A 15,960-nucleotide genomic window follows, 5' to 3' on the forward strand; every position below is an offset into this window, starting at 1 on the left:
TGTGTGTGTGTGTGTGCATGTGTGTGTCTAGGTGTGATCGCTCTCCCTCTCCTCATAAAGCCACTGGGATTCAGGTCTGAGGTCCCCACCATAATGACCTTATCTAACTCTAGTCACCTCTCAAAGACCCCAAGTCGAGTTTCCACTCTTAATACTTCACACTGGGGACCAAATCTCAATACATGGACCCTGGGGCCACCAGGCCCTTCCCAGACTCTGGCGGAGGCCACGTCCCCACTGACCTAAGGCTGTCCGCAGGTCCCACTCCTGCGGCTCCTCACGGCCTCCCAGCACCACCGCCCCAGGAGCCGAGCTGCCCACGCATGAGCCCGGGGACACACTGAAACCCTGGCCACGCCACATGGCTTCCTCTAGCTCCAACCTGTGTCTTATCTGATTTTGGGGTGTGAGGGGGACTGGGGATGGAACTCAGGGGCCCTCGACCGCTGAGCCACATCCCAGCCCTGTTTTGTTTTTGACTTAGAGACCGGGTCGTGCTGAGCTGCTTAGGGCCTGGCTTTTGCTGAAGCCGGCTTTGAACTCAGGATGCTTCTGCCTGGGGCTCCTCAGCTCCTGGGAGGGTGCGTGCCTCACCTGTGGGTCCCAGCCTGTGCTTGTCTTATCTGACATCTCCAGAGCTCCTTCAAGGACAGCAAATGGTGCTGGAATGTTCCCTGGGTCCCTGAGCGGTTCTGACAGCGTCCGTCTGCACCATGGCCGCTGGGCAGGGTGACTCCACGCCCTCCTCCCCCTGCCATGACCCTGCCAAGAGGTCCCCGCTTCCTCTCCCACTTAACAAGGGGCATCTGGGGGGCCAGGGGTTGAGGATCTGCTCGGCATCACGGCCCTGGGCCAAATCCAAGCCCCGTGGAAGGGCTTGACCTTTGTCCTTGGCTCTGGACAGGTTTCCCCTGGAGGAGACAGGTTGCTGGAGAAGCTTCCAGAAGCTGTGGGATTCCTGGTGGTCTCTGAAGACGAGTCCCTTCTTGCTGCAGGTAGCGTCTGACTTTCCTTTTCAAGTGTTGGGTGGGAAGTGGGGAGGGCTGGGGGACAGGGAAGATTCCTAGGTCAAGGTCAGCAGGCTTTAGCCAAGGCCCCGAGCCAACATGCTTTGGCTTCTCAGGCCGAGAGCCGTGTGTCGCAAGGCTCCAGCCTGCCTTTAGGGCACAGAAGCCAGTTTGGGCACTTTGTGCAGCCCGCGTGGTCTTGTGCCCGCATGAGTTCACGGACACTGGCTTTGAAATTCCATATCAGCCTCATCTGCCCTGAAATCTAGTTATACTTTCATCTCTCTCAACCATTTGAAAAGGAAGAAACTGTCCTGGGCTCAAGGACCACACACACAAAGGCCCTGAGCCGCCCCGATGCCCGGGTCCTGGGAATCTCCTAACGGCTTTAGGCTTCAGGAGTAGGTAACCCTGCGGGACAATCACAGTGGCCAGGCGCACCAAGGGACAGCAGAAGATGGAGATGCTTTTGTGCCCCGGGCTGAGCCTGTCCGTGCAATCCCCGGGGTTAGGTCTGGCAGCCTCCAGGAAGGACATCGGGTCATTGAAAGCCACTGTGATGGGTGTTATGACAAGGCGAGAAGCAGGGTCTGGGGAGCGGGTCACAGGGTTCCCTGCCTTTCTCCAGGGACGTCAAGGAGGACTCCCGGTAGAGGGGACCAACGGATGCTCCACAGCCCAATCTTTTTTTTTTTTTTTTAAATATTTTTTAGTGTTGATGGACCTTTATTTTATTCATTTATTTATATGGGCTGCTGAGAATTGAACCCAGTGCCTCACCTAGCAAGCACTCTACCACTGAGCCACAGCCCAGCCCCACAGCTCAATCTTAAAAAAAAAAAAAAATTAATGACATATAATAATGGCACATATTATGGGGCACACTGTGAGAATCTGGTTATGTATACAGTGGGTAATGGTCAAATCAGGGGAATTTCATCTCCATCTCCTTGAACATTGATGATTCCTTTGTGCCAGGAATCTTCAGCTCATCTTTTCTAATTGTCTTATAAAATATGTAATAAATTATTAAACGCTAGAGTCACCCCAGTGCACTGTAGGAGACAGGGGCGAATTATTCCTCTCTGAATGGCTTCGGTGCCTGCTGTCCAGCCCCCCGCCCCTTCCCTTCCCTTCCCAGCCCTGAGCAACACTGTTCCACGCTGCGCTCCCAGGAGACCGACTTCCTCACTTCCACATGTGATGAGAATACGCAGCAGCTGTCTTTCTGCGCCTGCTGAATGTCCACCCACGGGGCTGGGGCAGTAGCTCAGCGGCAGAGCACTTGCCTAGCATGTGCAAGGCACTGGGTTCAATCCTTAGCTTTGCATTAAAAAATAAGCAAAATAAAAGCATGCTGCCCATCTACAACTACCAGAAAATTAATAAAAAGAAAGATTGTCCACTGGCGCCATGCCCCACCCATATCGTCACGAACAACAAGATTTAATTATTTTTGTGGCTGAATCCTATGACCACCACAGCCTGACATTTCCAGGGGCCAAAGACACGGGCCAGCCCCAACCACTAATATAGGCCATGTTTGTGATGGTGAATGTTCTAGAAATCCTCTTACAGGAGGTAAAAAAGGAAATAGGTGGCATTCATGTTAATCATATCTCTTACTTAACCCTGTAAACCCAAAGACTTAGCAGGGAATCAATGTGAAAAATCATTGGTGGGATAGTTCACATTCTTTTTCTGTTCATTTTTGTAACTAGGTTTTTGAAATCTGGTGTGTGCTTCACACTTACGGGATATCTTGATTCCCACCAACCACATTAACAGCCACCTGTGGCTGACGGGAACTGATTTGGACAGTGCAGGTCAGCAGGCTGACTGATTATAGACTGGCTGATGATTGATTGATATACCTTCTCTCCTCTTTCCAAAAGAACTGTTGGTGGCTTATGAAAGAATATCAGAGCTGGAGGCACAAAATAGAATCAGGATTGAGGCCAAAGCATCAAGGACCTTCATCACCTAGAAAGGCCTTTCGACTGGGCTTCAGGTCTGGCTCCTTCCAGCAGCCAATGAGTGGATGGAACTTGGGCAATTCCCCATTCACAGTTTTGGAAACCAGTCTCTTGTTCTCAAAACCAGCCTGACCCCAATTTAGCAAAAATAAGACAAGGGTCCCTTTTAAAGATTACAAATAGGAGTGCAATGTGGGGTCCCCAAGACTGTGCTCAGTTCTGTGAAACACTAGGACTCACAGAATTCAGAAAAGGCAAAAACCTATCATACACACAGTGATCGTTAATGGCAGCAAAAAGATTCAGATTAAAATCAGCAAAGAGAAGAGGGTCACGGGACAGAGCCCAGGAAACAGTGGACACGAGTTCTCTCCTGGTGGCCTGTCTCGCTTCTCTGAGCAGCGAGGTGCAGTCAGGACACTGCTGTCCTGCTGACCGGGGGTTCGCCAAGGCCCTCTTGGTCCCACGGGCGGAGCTGGTCGTCTGCATGGCTGACCTTAGTCTCCAACCTTCCCAAGGTCAAGCTGATGCCGCCTGTCTAAAGCTCCCACCAGAAGTCACTTTGTTACTGTCTAATGTGACACCAATCCCCCAGGTACAGAAAGACCACTAATGCCGGGCGTGGAGGTGCACACCTGTAACCCCGGCAACTCAGGAAGCTGAAGCAGGAGGATTGCAAGTTCAAACCAGCCTCAGCAATTTAGCAAGCCCCTGTTTCAAAATTTAAAAAAATGATAATGAGCAGGACTGGGGATGCGGGTCAGGGTTAAGCACAAAGAAAAACAAAAAGACCGCTCCGACCAGGTCCTACCAGGCAGCATTCCAAAAGCCTGGAGCTGGGCAAAGGCCGGATCTGATGCTCAGGGCGCTGGTTAACCCTCACCTCCCAGGTAGATACACACACCCTCTGGGGTCACTAATTTGATGCGCAAGTTTCTTATAACAGTCTTCTGCGGGAGCCGTGCCTTCCACCAGACAAAGCCCCACAACCTCACAGAGGCTCTGCAGGGGGTGAGTGGAGCGCTGGCCCCACCTGCCTGCTGACTTGGCTTGGTCCTGGGGTCCTCAAGAGGCTGGCACAGCACGCTGGGGCCCGCCCTCAGCACGAGTGTCTGCTATGATAACGGTGGCTAATGCGTCGGGTGCCGAGGGCTGGTCAGAACCCGGCCTGAGTAATCTACTCCTCTCCTCTCCAACAATAGCTCCGGGAAGAGGGCACTTTCATTATTCTCATTTCCAGATGAGGAAACTAAAGCCCAGAGAGGTTAAGTAACTTGCTGAAATCACAGAGAGGGTCTGGGATTTGAGCCCATGATCTGGTTTAACTCCATGTTCTCCAACATGACGGGGACTTGCATCAGCATATCTGTTTATTTACCCATGATGTCATGTTTCTGAACACCTGGAAGAATTAACTGGTGGCCTTCCTACTCTATAGGCAGTAATTTCAGTAATTTCGGCCCCTGGGTGGGCTGCCAGGTGACACACAGAGCCTCAGTGGACTCTGCACGTCGTCGGGTGGAACAAGGGTCCAGGGTGAGCATCCTCATGATCACGTAGATGAACTAGTAAAAATGTGTTGATCCTCATCCAGGTCCCCGGGCCTCCTGTCCTGCTCGTTCCTGTGGCACTGCAGTGCTCTCTCCCCCTTCACTATTCAGCCCCCCAGCCTCCTCGCTGCCCTCAGCCCGCCCCAGCCTCTGCTGCCTCCTGGGCATCCCCTGACCTCCCCCTCTCCAGGGACTTCCACTTCCTCGTCCCTCCAAGGCCAGGTCAGACGTCCTGAGCTGTGCCAACCCACCACACAAACGGGGGGACTTAAAGCAATAGAAAGCGCTTCTCTCATGGTTCTGGAGGCCAGAGTCCAACCCGAGGCCTTGGCCGAGCCCTGCCCCCTCCTGAAACCCGTGGGGGAGGGTTCTTCCAGCTTCTGCCAAAAGCTTTCCTTCGACTTGTCACCCCCTCGGTTCGGTGCTGGCCTCTGTCTTCACTTGACCTCTCCTCTGTGTGGGTCTCTGTGCCATTTTCCCTGCCTCTGGTGTCCTCATAACAACCTGTAATCCCCGTCCCTCTTTCCCTTCTCCCTCCCCCCTTCTACTAACCAGCTTCCACATTATTATAACAAAACACCTGAGCTGGTGAACTTATAAAGAGAAAAGGTTCTTTGAGCTCAGTTCTGGAGGCCTCACTGCTTCCGGCCTCTAGTGGGGACCCCAGATGGTAACAGCAGGGAGCAGGTGGCCCAGTGACCCACTGACTTCATGATCCAGGAAGAAAACAGAGAGAGAGGACGGGTCAGAGGCTTGGTCCCCTCCAGGGGCTCTACTCCCACGGACCAGGGGCCTCCGGCTAGGCCCCTCACATCTCAAAGGCTCCCCCACCTCCCAACAGCACACCCTGGGACCAAGCCTTCTTGACCCTGGAGGGGTCTCAGCTCCTCCTTCCTTCCTCCTTCTCTCTTCCCCGTCTCCCTCCGCCCTCCCCCACTCCTGTTTACCAAGGGCTGCTCTTTGCAAGCTTGGTGGACCCCGCTGCCAGGCAGGAGGTGCTCTACCACGGCTCCGTTGATGGTCTTGACCCTCAGGCTCCACCAGGCACTAGACGTGTAACCCGGCCCCTGCCGTTTCAGGCTTTGGACGATCCGTGCGAATATTCTTGGCCGACTCACAGGGCTTTCACCGTTTCATGGCCAGCGACTTGGAACATGAGGACGTGGTAGAGACAGCTGTTTTTGGAGCTGAGAACAACCTGATCGTCACTGGGTCCCGGGATGCACTCATTCAGGTGAGGGGGGATCCAGAGCCGCATCCTCATTTCTTCCTCTGCTGTAAAAAAAAAAAAATGTGATTCTTTAGGAATCTTTTGTCTGCACAACAGGAAACCTACAAACATGAGTTTGGGCAAAATAGGGCAGTTCATTGGGAGGGTATGGAGGTGTCTGCTGGGCCCCAACAGCAGACCTGGGTGGGAACTATGCAAACCCAACGGAGGAGGGACATTTCCTAATTAGACCTGAAAAACTTTGTCTTTCAGGGTAAACTAGGGTTGCGGCAAAGAAAAATTCTCGATGATTTCAAAGTTGCTGAGGCTGATGAGAAGGGCATGTGGCCATGTATCAGTTTTCCAATCCCTTGATTCAGGCACTCTTTATTTATTTTTTGGGGGTACCGGGGATTGAACTCAGGGGCACTCAACCACTGAGCCACTTCCCCAGCCCTATTTTATATTTTATTTAGAGACAGGGTCTCACTGAGTTGCTTAGCACCTCACTTTTGCTGAGGCTGGCTTGGAACCCACCATCCTCCTGCCTCAGCCTCCTGAGCCACTGGGATTACAGGTGTGTGCTGCCACACTCAGCAAGCCCTCTTTATTTATTTGTTTGTTTATTTATTTAGGCATACTGGGGATTGAACCCAGGGGTGCTCTGCCACTAAGCCACACTCCCATCCCCTTTTGAGATATTGAGACAGGATCTCACTAAATTGTTGAGGCTGCCTTGAATTCACAATCCTCCTGCTTCAGCCTCAAGTGGCCAGGATTCCAGGCACACGCCACTGCACTGGCCCCTCCTGGCATTCTTAAAGGTTATGAAGCACCTCAGAGAGCTATTATTTATGTCGAATTTTATATGTATATATATATATATATATATATATATATATATATATATATGTGCATGTTTTACAGTTGCATTTTCTGTTGCTATAATGAAACTGCTGATGCGAGATCCTTTATTTTAAAAAAAGAGGTTATAGCCAGGTGCACGGACATGCCTGTAATATCAGGTACTCGACTCAGGAGGCCGAGTTAGGTGATCCCATGTCTGAAGCCAACCTGGGCCACAGTGAAACCCTGTTTTCTTAAAAAAAAAATGTTTAAAAGGGCCCCTGGAGTCGTCGTTTAGGGATATTCTGTGTGCATTTATGTAGCATGCGCGCACACACCCGGGACTATTTAGCTTTCAGTTTTAAAGACCCTCAACTCTGGTGAGGTCTGCCAGGCTGTGTCACATCATGGCAGATGGCACCATAAGGGTCCCCTGAGAACTACTTCATCTTTTCTCACTGGAGGATGGTGCCTCCATGACAGGCACCTCCACTAGGCCCCACCTCTTAAAGGCCCCACGCTTCCAAACATGCAGCCCTGGGGGACAAGCCACCGCACTGTGTGTGTGTGTGTGTGTGTGTGTGTGTGTGTTCTGAGGCTCACCAGACATGAACGGTGTCCTGTGGAGTGACCTGAGGTTTTAGGGAGTCACGCAGAGTCCCCAGTTTGAACGCGAAACCTCCCCTTCATGCATTTCCCCATTTCTCAAGACCAGGAGATCGGCATTAGGGCAATCCTGTCAACTGAGCTGCAAACTCTGATCTGATTTCACCAGTTTTCCCTCAAAAGTCCTTTTTCCATCTGGGATTCAACCTGGGATCCCTCCTTGCATTTGGGATCTCTTCATATTTACCCTCTTAAAAGTGAAGAAGGAGGCAATACATAAATACGCAGCCAGGAATGCATTCACATGACATGTTCACATGGTAACACACTTTCATGAAAACTGTCTCCTGAACCAATGGATCTGTGCCTATGTATGTCTCTGTGTGTGCATATTCATGAGGAGGGTGGCGGTTTCCCATTTTTCTCAAACCTCCTGAACATTTGGCGTAGTGGAAGACAGCCTGGATCCTCATCTTCGACTCTGCGTTCTTACATTTGTTGTGATGTCAAGTGTCACACAGCTTCTGGAAAATTCCCGAGTTTATTTGTAAAAAGGAAGGGAGCAGAAAGGATCCATAATATCTTAGAATTATTGTGAAAATAATTCTGATCCTTGAAGACCCTCTGAAAAGGTCTTGGGGGCACCCCTCCGGGAGCTCCCCAGAACACCCTTTGAGAACTGCTGTGATTGCTGGTGAGGTTCGGGGTGCTTGGGGGCTGGGGAGATGGAAAGACCTTTTTTTTTTTTTAAGAGAGAGAGAGAGAGAGAGAGAGAATTTTTTAATATTTATATTTTAGTTTTCAGCAGACACAACATCTTTGTATGTGGTGCTGAGGATCGAACCCGGGCCGCACGCATGCCAGGCGAGCGCGCTACCGCTTGAGCCACATCCCCAGACCAAGACCTCTTCTAACGTGGGTGGTCAATGGGCCTAAGGCTGTTCCTGATCTGGTGGAGTGAGGAAAACGTTGCCTCCCTGTTCTCTGTGCTCAGGTGTGGAGTCTGTCGGAGCAGGGCACCCTGCTGGACGTCCTGGAAGGTGTGGGAGCCCCCGTGAGTCTGCTGGTCCGGGGAGGGGCCCTGGTGGCCTCTGCCTCCCAGCAGTCCTCATCCTTCAAAGTCTGGGACCTCACCTGCACGCAGAGGCCCCGGGCCTCGGCTCCCTTCCTGGACCGCACGGGGCTCACTGCAGTGTCCCACAACGGAAGCTACGTCTACTTCCCCAAAATCGGGGACAAAAACAAAGTCACCATTTGGGACGTGGCAGAAGGTTTGTAGGATACCATGTGATCATTTCTGTGGGTAAGGACGGAAGACCCCCCCCCTCCCCCATCTTAGTTAGGCAGCTCTAACGAATCACCACGAACTGGGGGCTCGGGCGCAGACATTTACGGCTCACGGTGCTGGAGGCCAGAGAGTCCGCCATCAAGGTGCCAGCAAGTCTGTGTCGGATGGGGCTTTGCAGGTGGCCATTTTCTCATACTTTCCCACGGCAGAGGCCAGTGTGGGAGAGCAAGCTTTTGTATCTCTTCTTCCAGGGGCACTGATCCCATGCCAGGGCTTCACCCTGTGACCTAGTCATTTCCCCAAGGCTCCACCTCCAAGTACCAGCACATGGGGGGGTGGGTTTCCGCGTCTGAATTTGGTGGGGGAAGGGCACCAACGTTAGTTGATAGCGACCATGGGATTTTCTACCTCTAGGTGAGGGCACCAGGCTTTTGGGCCCCTCTGTCAGGCAGTCATTAACTATGGGCTGTCCTGGGAGGGGACAGACCCCGCAGACATCTCCACCTAAGTGGCTGCCTTCATGAGATGCCATTTTCAGTAGAAAAAATGAAACTGCAGGCACCTCTGGGTCTGGGGGACTGGCTGGAGAAGGGGTCTCTGAGCCCATTATCAACAGTACCTCCCACATCCCCTCTGGGGGGGCGGAGGTGTAACCCTTCCTTGTTAATGAGAAAACAATACAGAGAGGGAATCTGACCTTCAAGAGTTCATTCTCAAGTTTATTCTTCCTTTGATTTGGCAAACAGCCTTCGAGCCTCGATGGGGGGGGGGTGGCAGTGAGCAAGTCAGACAAGGCGACTGTTCTCAAGGTGGTTATCTGCAGGTTAAGGGGCGGAGCAGGACACAATAAATGGAGAGGGGTGTGGGATGGGGCAGGAGTCCACAAACGACAGCCCCGGCCTGGCTTGGACACCCACCCTTGAACACTTACTGTCTACAGCTGCTTTTGAGCTACAGAGGAAGGGTCTGGCTCCTTCCATAAGTTTGTAAAGGACAAGTCTGGGGTCAAATCCGGGTGGTCCCGTGAGCCTCAGAGACTGTGGCTTGCATCGTGTTCGGAGGGCTGTAGGAAACCCGACAGTGTGCGGCAGGACAGGGAGACGATGCCCTTGGCATTGTAAAACCCTCCCTCTGTTGAAGAGCAGGACAGAGTCAGGAAAGCTTGCAGTCCCCAAGTTGAAGATTATGGGTAACAAGTTTTAAAATCCTTAAAAAAATAAGAAAACCAGGGAAGCCGTGCCCCCATGATCCATTCTAAGTGTGGCCCTCTCCCTGTGGCAGGTGAGGAGCAAGATTCCCTGGACACGTCCAACGAGGTCAAGTGTCTGGAGGTCGCCGAGCAAGCCCAGCTGCTCTTCACGGGCCTTGTTTCGGGAATTGTCCTTGTGTTCCCCCTGAATTCCCGGCAGGACGTGATGTGCATCCCCCCTCCAGAGGCCCGCAAGGCCATCAACTGCATGTCCTTGAGCAAGAACGAGGACCGTCTGGCCATTGCCTATGACAACATTGTCCTGGTGCTGGACATCAGCCCGGGAGACCCCTGTCCCGTCATCGATGGGCCAACATACACCTTTTATACCCAGCTGCCTGAGACCATAGCCTGTGTGACTGTTTTGACTGATTACCGTGTGGTCTACGGCATGACCAATGGCGACCTGTTTCTGTACGAGTGTGCAAATTCCAAGGTGTTCCCTTTGGAGGCCCACAGGAGCCGAGTCACCTGCGTGGAGGTCAGCCACCAGGAACAGCTGGCGGTCAGCGGGTCTGAGGAAGCCTTGCTGTGTCTCTGGGAACTGGAGGCCTGCAAGTGGAAGTTCAAGATGAGCTACACGGTGCGTGACCTGCCCCACCACATTCACACCGGGTCTTGGCTTTAGAGAACTGGTAAAGAGCTGTCATTTAAAAAGGGCATCCACGTGCCACTGTCAAGGGCGGGGATTAGGGTGCCATAAGGGAGAGAGTCACTTTCCTTGTGAACAGGGTTTAAGGGGATGTCAAAAAACCTCTGTAATCAGGAGGAATAGAAGTTGAGTGTCCCTTGTCCAACACACTGGGGACGGGAAGTATTTTGGATTTGGGGTTTTATCAGATATTAGAATATTTGCATATCTACAGTGAGATCTCTTGGGCAAGGGACCCAAGTTTAAACAAGAAATTCATTTATGTTTCACATATACCTTGTGACTTCATGTCAATTCTCAAAAAGTTGCAGATTTTTGAGTACTTCAGATTCTGGATTTTTGGATTAGGAATGCTCAATGTGTAATTCCCTCTTCTTATTCTAGGATCTAACCTGGGAACCGGGAATGTTTTTAGCACATAGATTTTAACTGAATGTGATCATAGTTAACACATAAGCAAGGCCACTTAAGAAACTGAATCTTATAATTCCGTCTCCAATGCAGAATGGAGATAACCACTCAATACATAACCACTGAACCAATGTCAATGGAGACGGGCTTGGTCCCGGGGAAATCTGCCCTCACCCCATCTCTTCAGGTTTCCCTTTGGTCCATTTCCTGAGGAGGGCTTCAGAGCCTGGCTCTGTGGGGTCGGCCTCCTGGCTGTGTTTCAGTCTGGAATCGGGGATCGCACGGTCTGTTTTCCACAGAGTTCCTTCTGCAGAGGAGTCCAGTGCGCTTGCTTCTCCAAGGACGACAAGTTTGTGTACGTGGGCTTGAAGGACCGCTCCATAGTTGTCTGGAGCGTGCTGGATGGTGAGTTATGTTGCTGTCGGGGAAGGACTGAACTTTGATCTGGAGGGAAAGGGCCTTGGCTCAGCACCTGGGTCTTCGAGCCCTTGCTCGGCCTTCTCCAGCTGGGTCCCTCAACTTAGGGAGGTGTCTACAGGCCAAGGGGACGGGCCCGCAACCTGCCTGTCAGATTCATGCTCTGAACGGACTTGACCCCTCTTCAGGGCATGGGCACTGTCCTCCTGCCTGGGGGCATCCTCTGGGGATGGACTGTGCCCCCCGCTGTGTTTGCACATCTATGCTTGGGAGGTGGCATGGGGAGGTATGGATGGAGTCTGTGTCAGAGCTGGGGTGAGGGATTCACACGTGCACAGATATGAGACCCCTCAGGTGTGGATGGAGCTGTGGATGGGAAGAGAAGAGGGCCAAGCCACACGCCATGGGGACTGGCTCTCCCATGCTGTCACCTCCCAGCAATGAACTCTGAGGTGCCCGAACCTGACCTTCAAGGTGGTTCTTAAGGTACCTTCTTCAATGTAGGAGAGTGGAGTACATTTTTATTAGTTTTTCTGCTAGCTTTGCAATGCTTATATATTGTGTCCTACAGGAAGAAGACCTTGATTCGTTCATTCTCTTGCCCCAGAATTTTTATAAGTGTTAGGGACAACCTATTTTAAGACCATACACTTTGAAAACCCCAGTGTCTTTTGACCTTTTTTTTAATTACACCAAGGTCATAGTCACAAATTAGCCTTCACTATGTATTAGGGACTGTTCCCGAGAGAGTGAGTTCTCTCAGCAGTTACTCCCATTTTCCAAGCAAAAATGGAGGCTTTGAGAGGCTGAGTAATACAGTGGGAACAGGAAGGCAGCAGCTTCAACTTGGCTCTCCTGATTTCAGTCCTCATTTTTTTTGGGGGGGGCGGATCTCAGGGATTGAACCCAGGGGCATTCAACCACTCAGCCACATCTCCAGCCCTTTTTTAATGTTCTTTTTTTTTTTTTTTAAGAGACAGGGTCTCACTGAGTTGCTGAGGCTGGCTTTGAACTCATGATCCTCTGACCTCAGCCTCCAGAACTGCTGGGGTGACAGGTGTGCACCACTGTGCCTGGTTCCAGTGCTCACCTTTGTCACTTTCTTATACAGTCCCCTACAGAGAAGGCTCTCCTATGACATCAGTAGGCATGCCAGTGTCATTGCTAATTTTGTTTGACAGATAAAGATGCTGAGATTCAGCAAGGTTAGAGACCAAAAAAACAAATAAGGGTTGGGGTTGTGGCTCAGTGGCAGAGGGCTTGCCTTAGCACATGTGAGGCACAGGGTTCAATCCTCAGCACCACATAAAAATAAGCAAATGAAGACATTCTGTCCAGCGATGACTACAAAAAAAAATTTTAAAACAAAAATCAAAAAGCAAATAAGTGGCTGAACCAAGATCATGTAGAGCCTAATACATTGTCATCTGATATATTGTAGTGGAACACTGTCATCTGAGAACATTGCAACCTAACCCACTGTCATCTGATACATTGTAGTTTCAACACACTGTAGCAAAGATGCCTGGCAAAAAGTCACACATGGCTCAGACGCTGAGGGCTGAGGTTTGTGACCTTAAAAGCCCATCCTCATAACCTTTTATAACCTTTCTTTCTACTCCCCCAACAATAGTATTGGCCAAGCTTGTTCTGGGCCAAAGACCTATGGTAAATACCTGACATGCATTATGTCTTTAAATGTTCAAAATTCCTCTTGGCAGATGGGTTCTGTTATCATTCCCATTTTGCAGATGAAGAAAGAGGCACTCTGAGAGGCTAAATGTCCCGTCTAAGCTAGTAAGGAGCATGGCAGCCATGCAACCAACTCTGGAATGTGTAGCGTTGGCCTCTGCACCCTAGATTTCTTATCTATGCCCTGCCTTTGATCCCCCAGGCACCCTGCTGGCTGTCCAGTTTGTCCATGCAGTGGTAAACAGAATCATTCCCACCTCCAACGGCTTTATTGCTCCCACGAGACATGGCTATCTCATCCGAGAGCGTTTCCACTGTCCTTCTTCAAGAGCCTCACAGGAGGATCCCCTCAAGAACTTCAAGAAGGCAGTGTGGATGGTCAAGTCCAGGCAGAGAGAAGAGCTGGCCGCAGCTGCAGAAACACCCCAGGACTTGACATCCAAGATGGCCCAGGGAAACAAATCCAGATCAAACAAACATTCACAAGTCTGCCTTTTGGTGTGAAACCCCGCCACGGAGCATGAGGTTCCAATGAGTTGGCTCCACCTAATCTGGTTGAAGCAAAAAACACATTTGCTGCTGTACCTGTGGACCCAAGGCCTCCGATTATGAGACCAGGCCTCACCTTTTCCATCTTTACATCCTTCTTTCCTCCTTCTTCGGTTCCAGCCTCATACCTGCCACCGGCAGGTTAGCAACAAACACGCTGCCTTCTCAAGTTCAGTAGAAAAGACAACTCCCCTGTCCCTGGAGTTTGCACCTAAGTCCTAGCCCTGGCTCTATTGGTTTCAATCGTCTCAACACTCCTCCTTGAACCAATCACGAGCTCCAGGAGAATGCAGTGCCCTGATTGGCTGGCTTGAACTGAACAGAGCTGAGGGTGGAGAGAATGGCCACTCCACAATGTTGACTGAGAATGGAAGACGGTATTCCTGGGAGGGAAACTGGGAGGCTAGGACCAGGTAAAGGAGGGATGGAAGAATGTGGAGCTTTACAGTCCACAGAGGCGGTCGTCTGATCCTCATCACAGTTGATACCTCAGGGAGGGCAGGAACTGCTGTCTCTTGTTTTACAAGCGAGGAAACTGAGCCTTGCAGACGTAACTATGATTTGCTTCAAGTCACAAGCCTGTTGTACAAAAGCTCTGAGAAATGAGATTCAGGAGCCTTCCTTCCCAGTCCTTGTTGGACTACGTCTCCTGCTTTAGTCTTGGAAGCATGATGTATCTCCTCCATGGGGCACACTCGAATGCCCACGAGGGTGGTCAGTGATGATTCCCACACACCTGAGTGTACATCAGGGAACAACAGCCTGGGAGCATGGAGATACTCATCCTTTCACAGGTGGGCATGAGCACCCTGACTGTAGCCCAGAATGGCCATGGCAAAAGCAGCCCCCCCCCATTGTTAGTGCTTCTTTTCTGAAAGCCAGAAATCGAGGCTTTTATGCAAAATGTTCCTGCTTTTAAAAATTGGCAATTGGCTCAAATTTATATCTAGAGGCACATTTGGCCTGTCTCTAAGTTCATGAGCTGACTTCAGGACTCAAGCTGCATTAAAGTAATAAACATGTTAACATGATATATTCTTCCAGCCCTATTCCCTGGCTCCCAAGCTCTAGGATAAAGATGCTTTTTTTTGTCTTGAAAACTGGAGGCTCTTGGAAGCAGGCAGAGAGAGAGAAAGAGAGAGAGAACGAGCACACACAGGCGAGCAAGCGAGAGCTGTTGACATCTCTCGGCTTTGCTTTTGGACCATCTGCCTGTGCAGGTTCAGCAGCTGAACTGATTCCATTTCACTCAAATGGATCTTTCCTCTTTGCCCACAGTCTTCTAAAAAGCCCTGCTTGCTTCTGAAGCCTTTGCTATAAGGAGGAGTCCAAACCTTGGTGGTGCTTGCTGCTCCTTCTGCCCTCCATTGGATTCTAGACACTGTCAGTAAGAGCAACCTTGGAGGATGAGGCTTTTCTTGTGGGGGCTGATCAGGGTGGATGCAAGCCTCACAGGTGCTCGGCAGGTGCTATGCCACAGAGTGACAAGCTACAGCCCCGAAAATGAGGCTTTTGAGTGGACGAGACTCTACTGACTATAATGTTCATTTGTTTCCCAAACCAGGGTTCCCAGTCGGGCTTTGGCAGTTCTGTGAATGTTGACATCCACTTCCATTTTAAAATATCTAATCGGTGATCTTAAAATGTATGCTCAGGTGCATTGGGCATCAGCTTTCTTTTTAGGTTTTTAACAATTCTATTTTATTTTTATTAACGCGTATTAATTGTACATATTATTGGTGTTCAGTGGGATATTGCAATACAGGTATATAGTGTGCAGAAATCAAATTCAGCCTCCCATAACCACCCTCTCCATCCAACCTTCCTGACCTCTAGTAACTCTGCACTGCACTCAGCACATTTATTTTATTCTTTTAACTTCCATACATGAGAATATGCAGCACTTGACTTCCTGTTTGGCTTGATTCACTTAACACAATGTCCTCCAGTTCCCCCCATTTCACACAAATAAAAGAATTTCATCCTTCTTTATGGCTGAATGATACTCCATTGTGCATGTTTACCACATTTTCTTTGTCGACATGCATCTTGGGCACTAGGCTGAGTTCATACCTTAGGAGAAGATTTTCAAGTGTTGGAAATCACTAATTCAGGTTTGCCTCATCATCTCCATTTGACTAAAGAACACACTTAGCTTACAAGGGGACCCTTAGTGGGGAAAGTGACTCTTTGCCAACGTGTCTGTGCCTCAGGTGTTAACTCTATGTGGAAACCAAGTGGGTGCTTAACACAGCGAGATCTCGTCTGCAACTTCTGGTTTAAAATTTCTGTGTCCATCTCAACGTTTCTGATGGGTTCAGTGAGAAGCAACCGCTCTGCAGTAAATACAATCACGTGTCACTGAAAAACAGGAGCACACTCTGATGTGCGTTGTTAGGTGAGTCTGTCCTCTGCGAACATCATAGCATGTTTATGCAAACGACAGCTCTGATGTCACTAGGCCATGCAACCTTTGGGGATCACTGTGGTACATGTGGTCCATCATG

At 50.4% G+C, this 15,960-nt stretch overlaps 1 protein-coding gene across 1 annotated transcript in view; it reads left to right on the top strand.

Moving 5' to 3' along the window:
- Positions 1 to 15,441, top strand: part of Nwd1 (NACHT and WD repeat domain containing 1) — a 61,973-nt gene extending 46,532 nt beyond the window's left edge. Inside the window, exons 14-19 of the mRNA XM_078037756.1 lie at positions 905 to 995; positions 5,613 to 5,767; positions 8,190 to 8,466; positions 9,765 to 10,315; positions 11,095 to 11,200; positions 13,107 to 15,441. Coding sequence (XP_077893882.1) covers positions 905 to 995; positions 5,613 to 5,767; positions 8,190 to 8,466; positions 9,765 to 10,315; positions 11,095 to 11,200; positions 13,107 to 13,408 — 1,482 coding nt within the window. The 3' untranslated portion in view covers positions 13,409 to 15,441. The remainder of the gene's footprint in view (positions 1 to 904; positions 996 to 5,612; positions 5,768 to 8,189; positions 8,467 to 9,764; positions 10,316 to 11,094; positions 11,201 to 13,106) is intronic.
- Positions 15,442 to 15,960: the final 519 nt, after the last annotated feature.

This window comes from Ictidomys tridecemlineatus, chromosome 2, assembly GCF_052094955.1.
Source record: "Ictidomys tridecemlineatus isolate mIctTri1 chromosome 2, mIctTri1.hap1, whole genome shotgun sequence".
Taxonomy (NCBI): Eukaryota; Metazoa; Chordata; class Mammalia; order Rodentia; family Sciuridae; genus Ictidomys; species Ictidomys tridecemlineatus.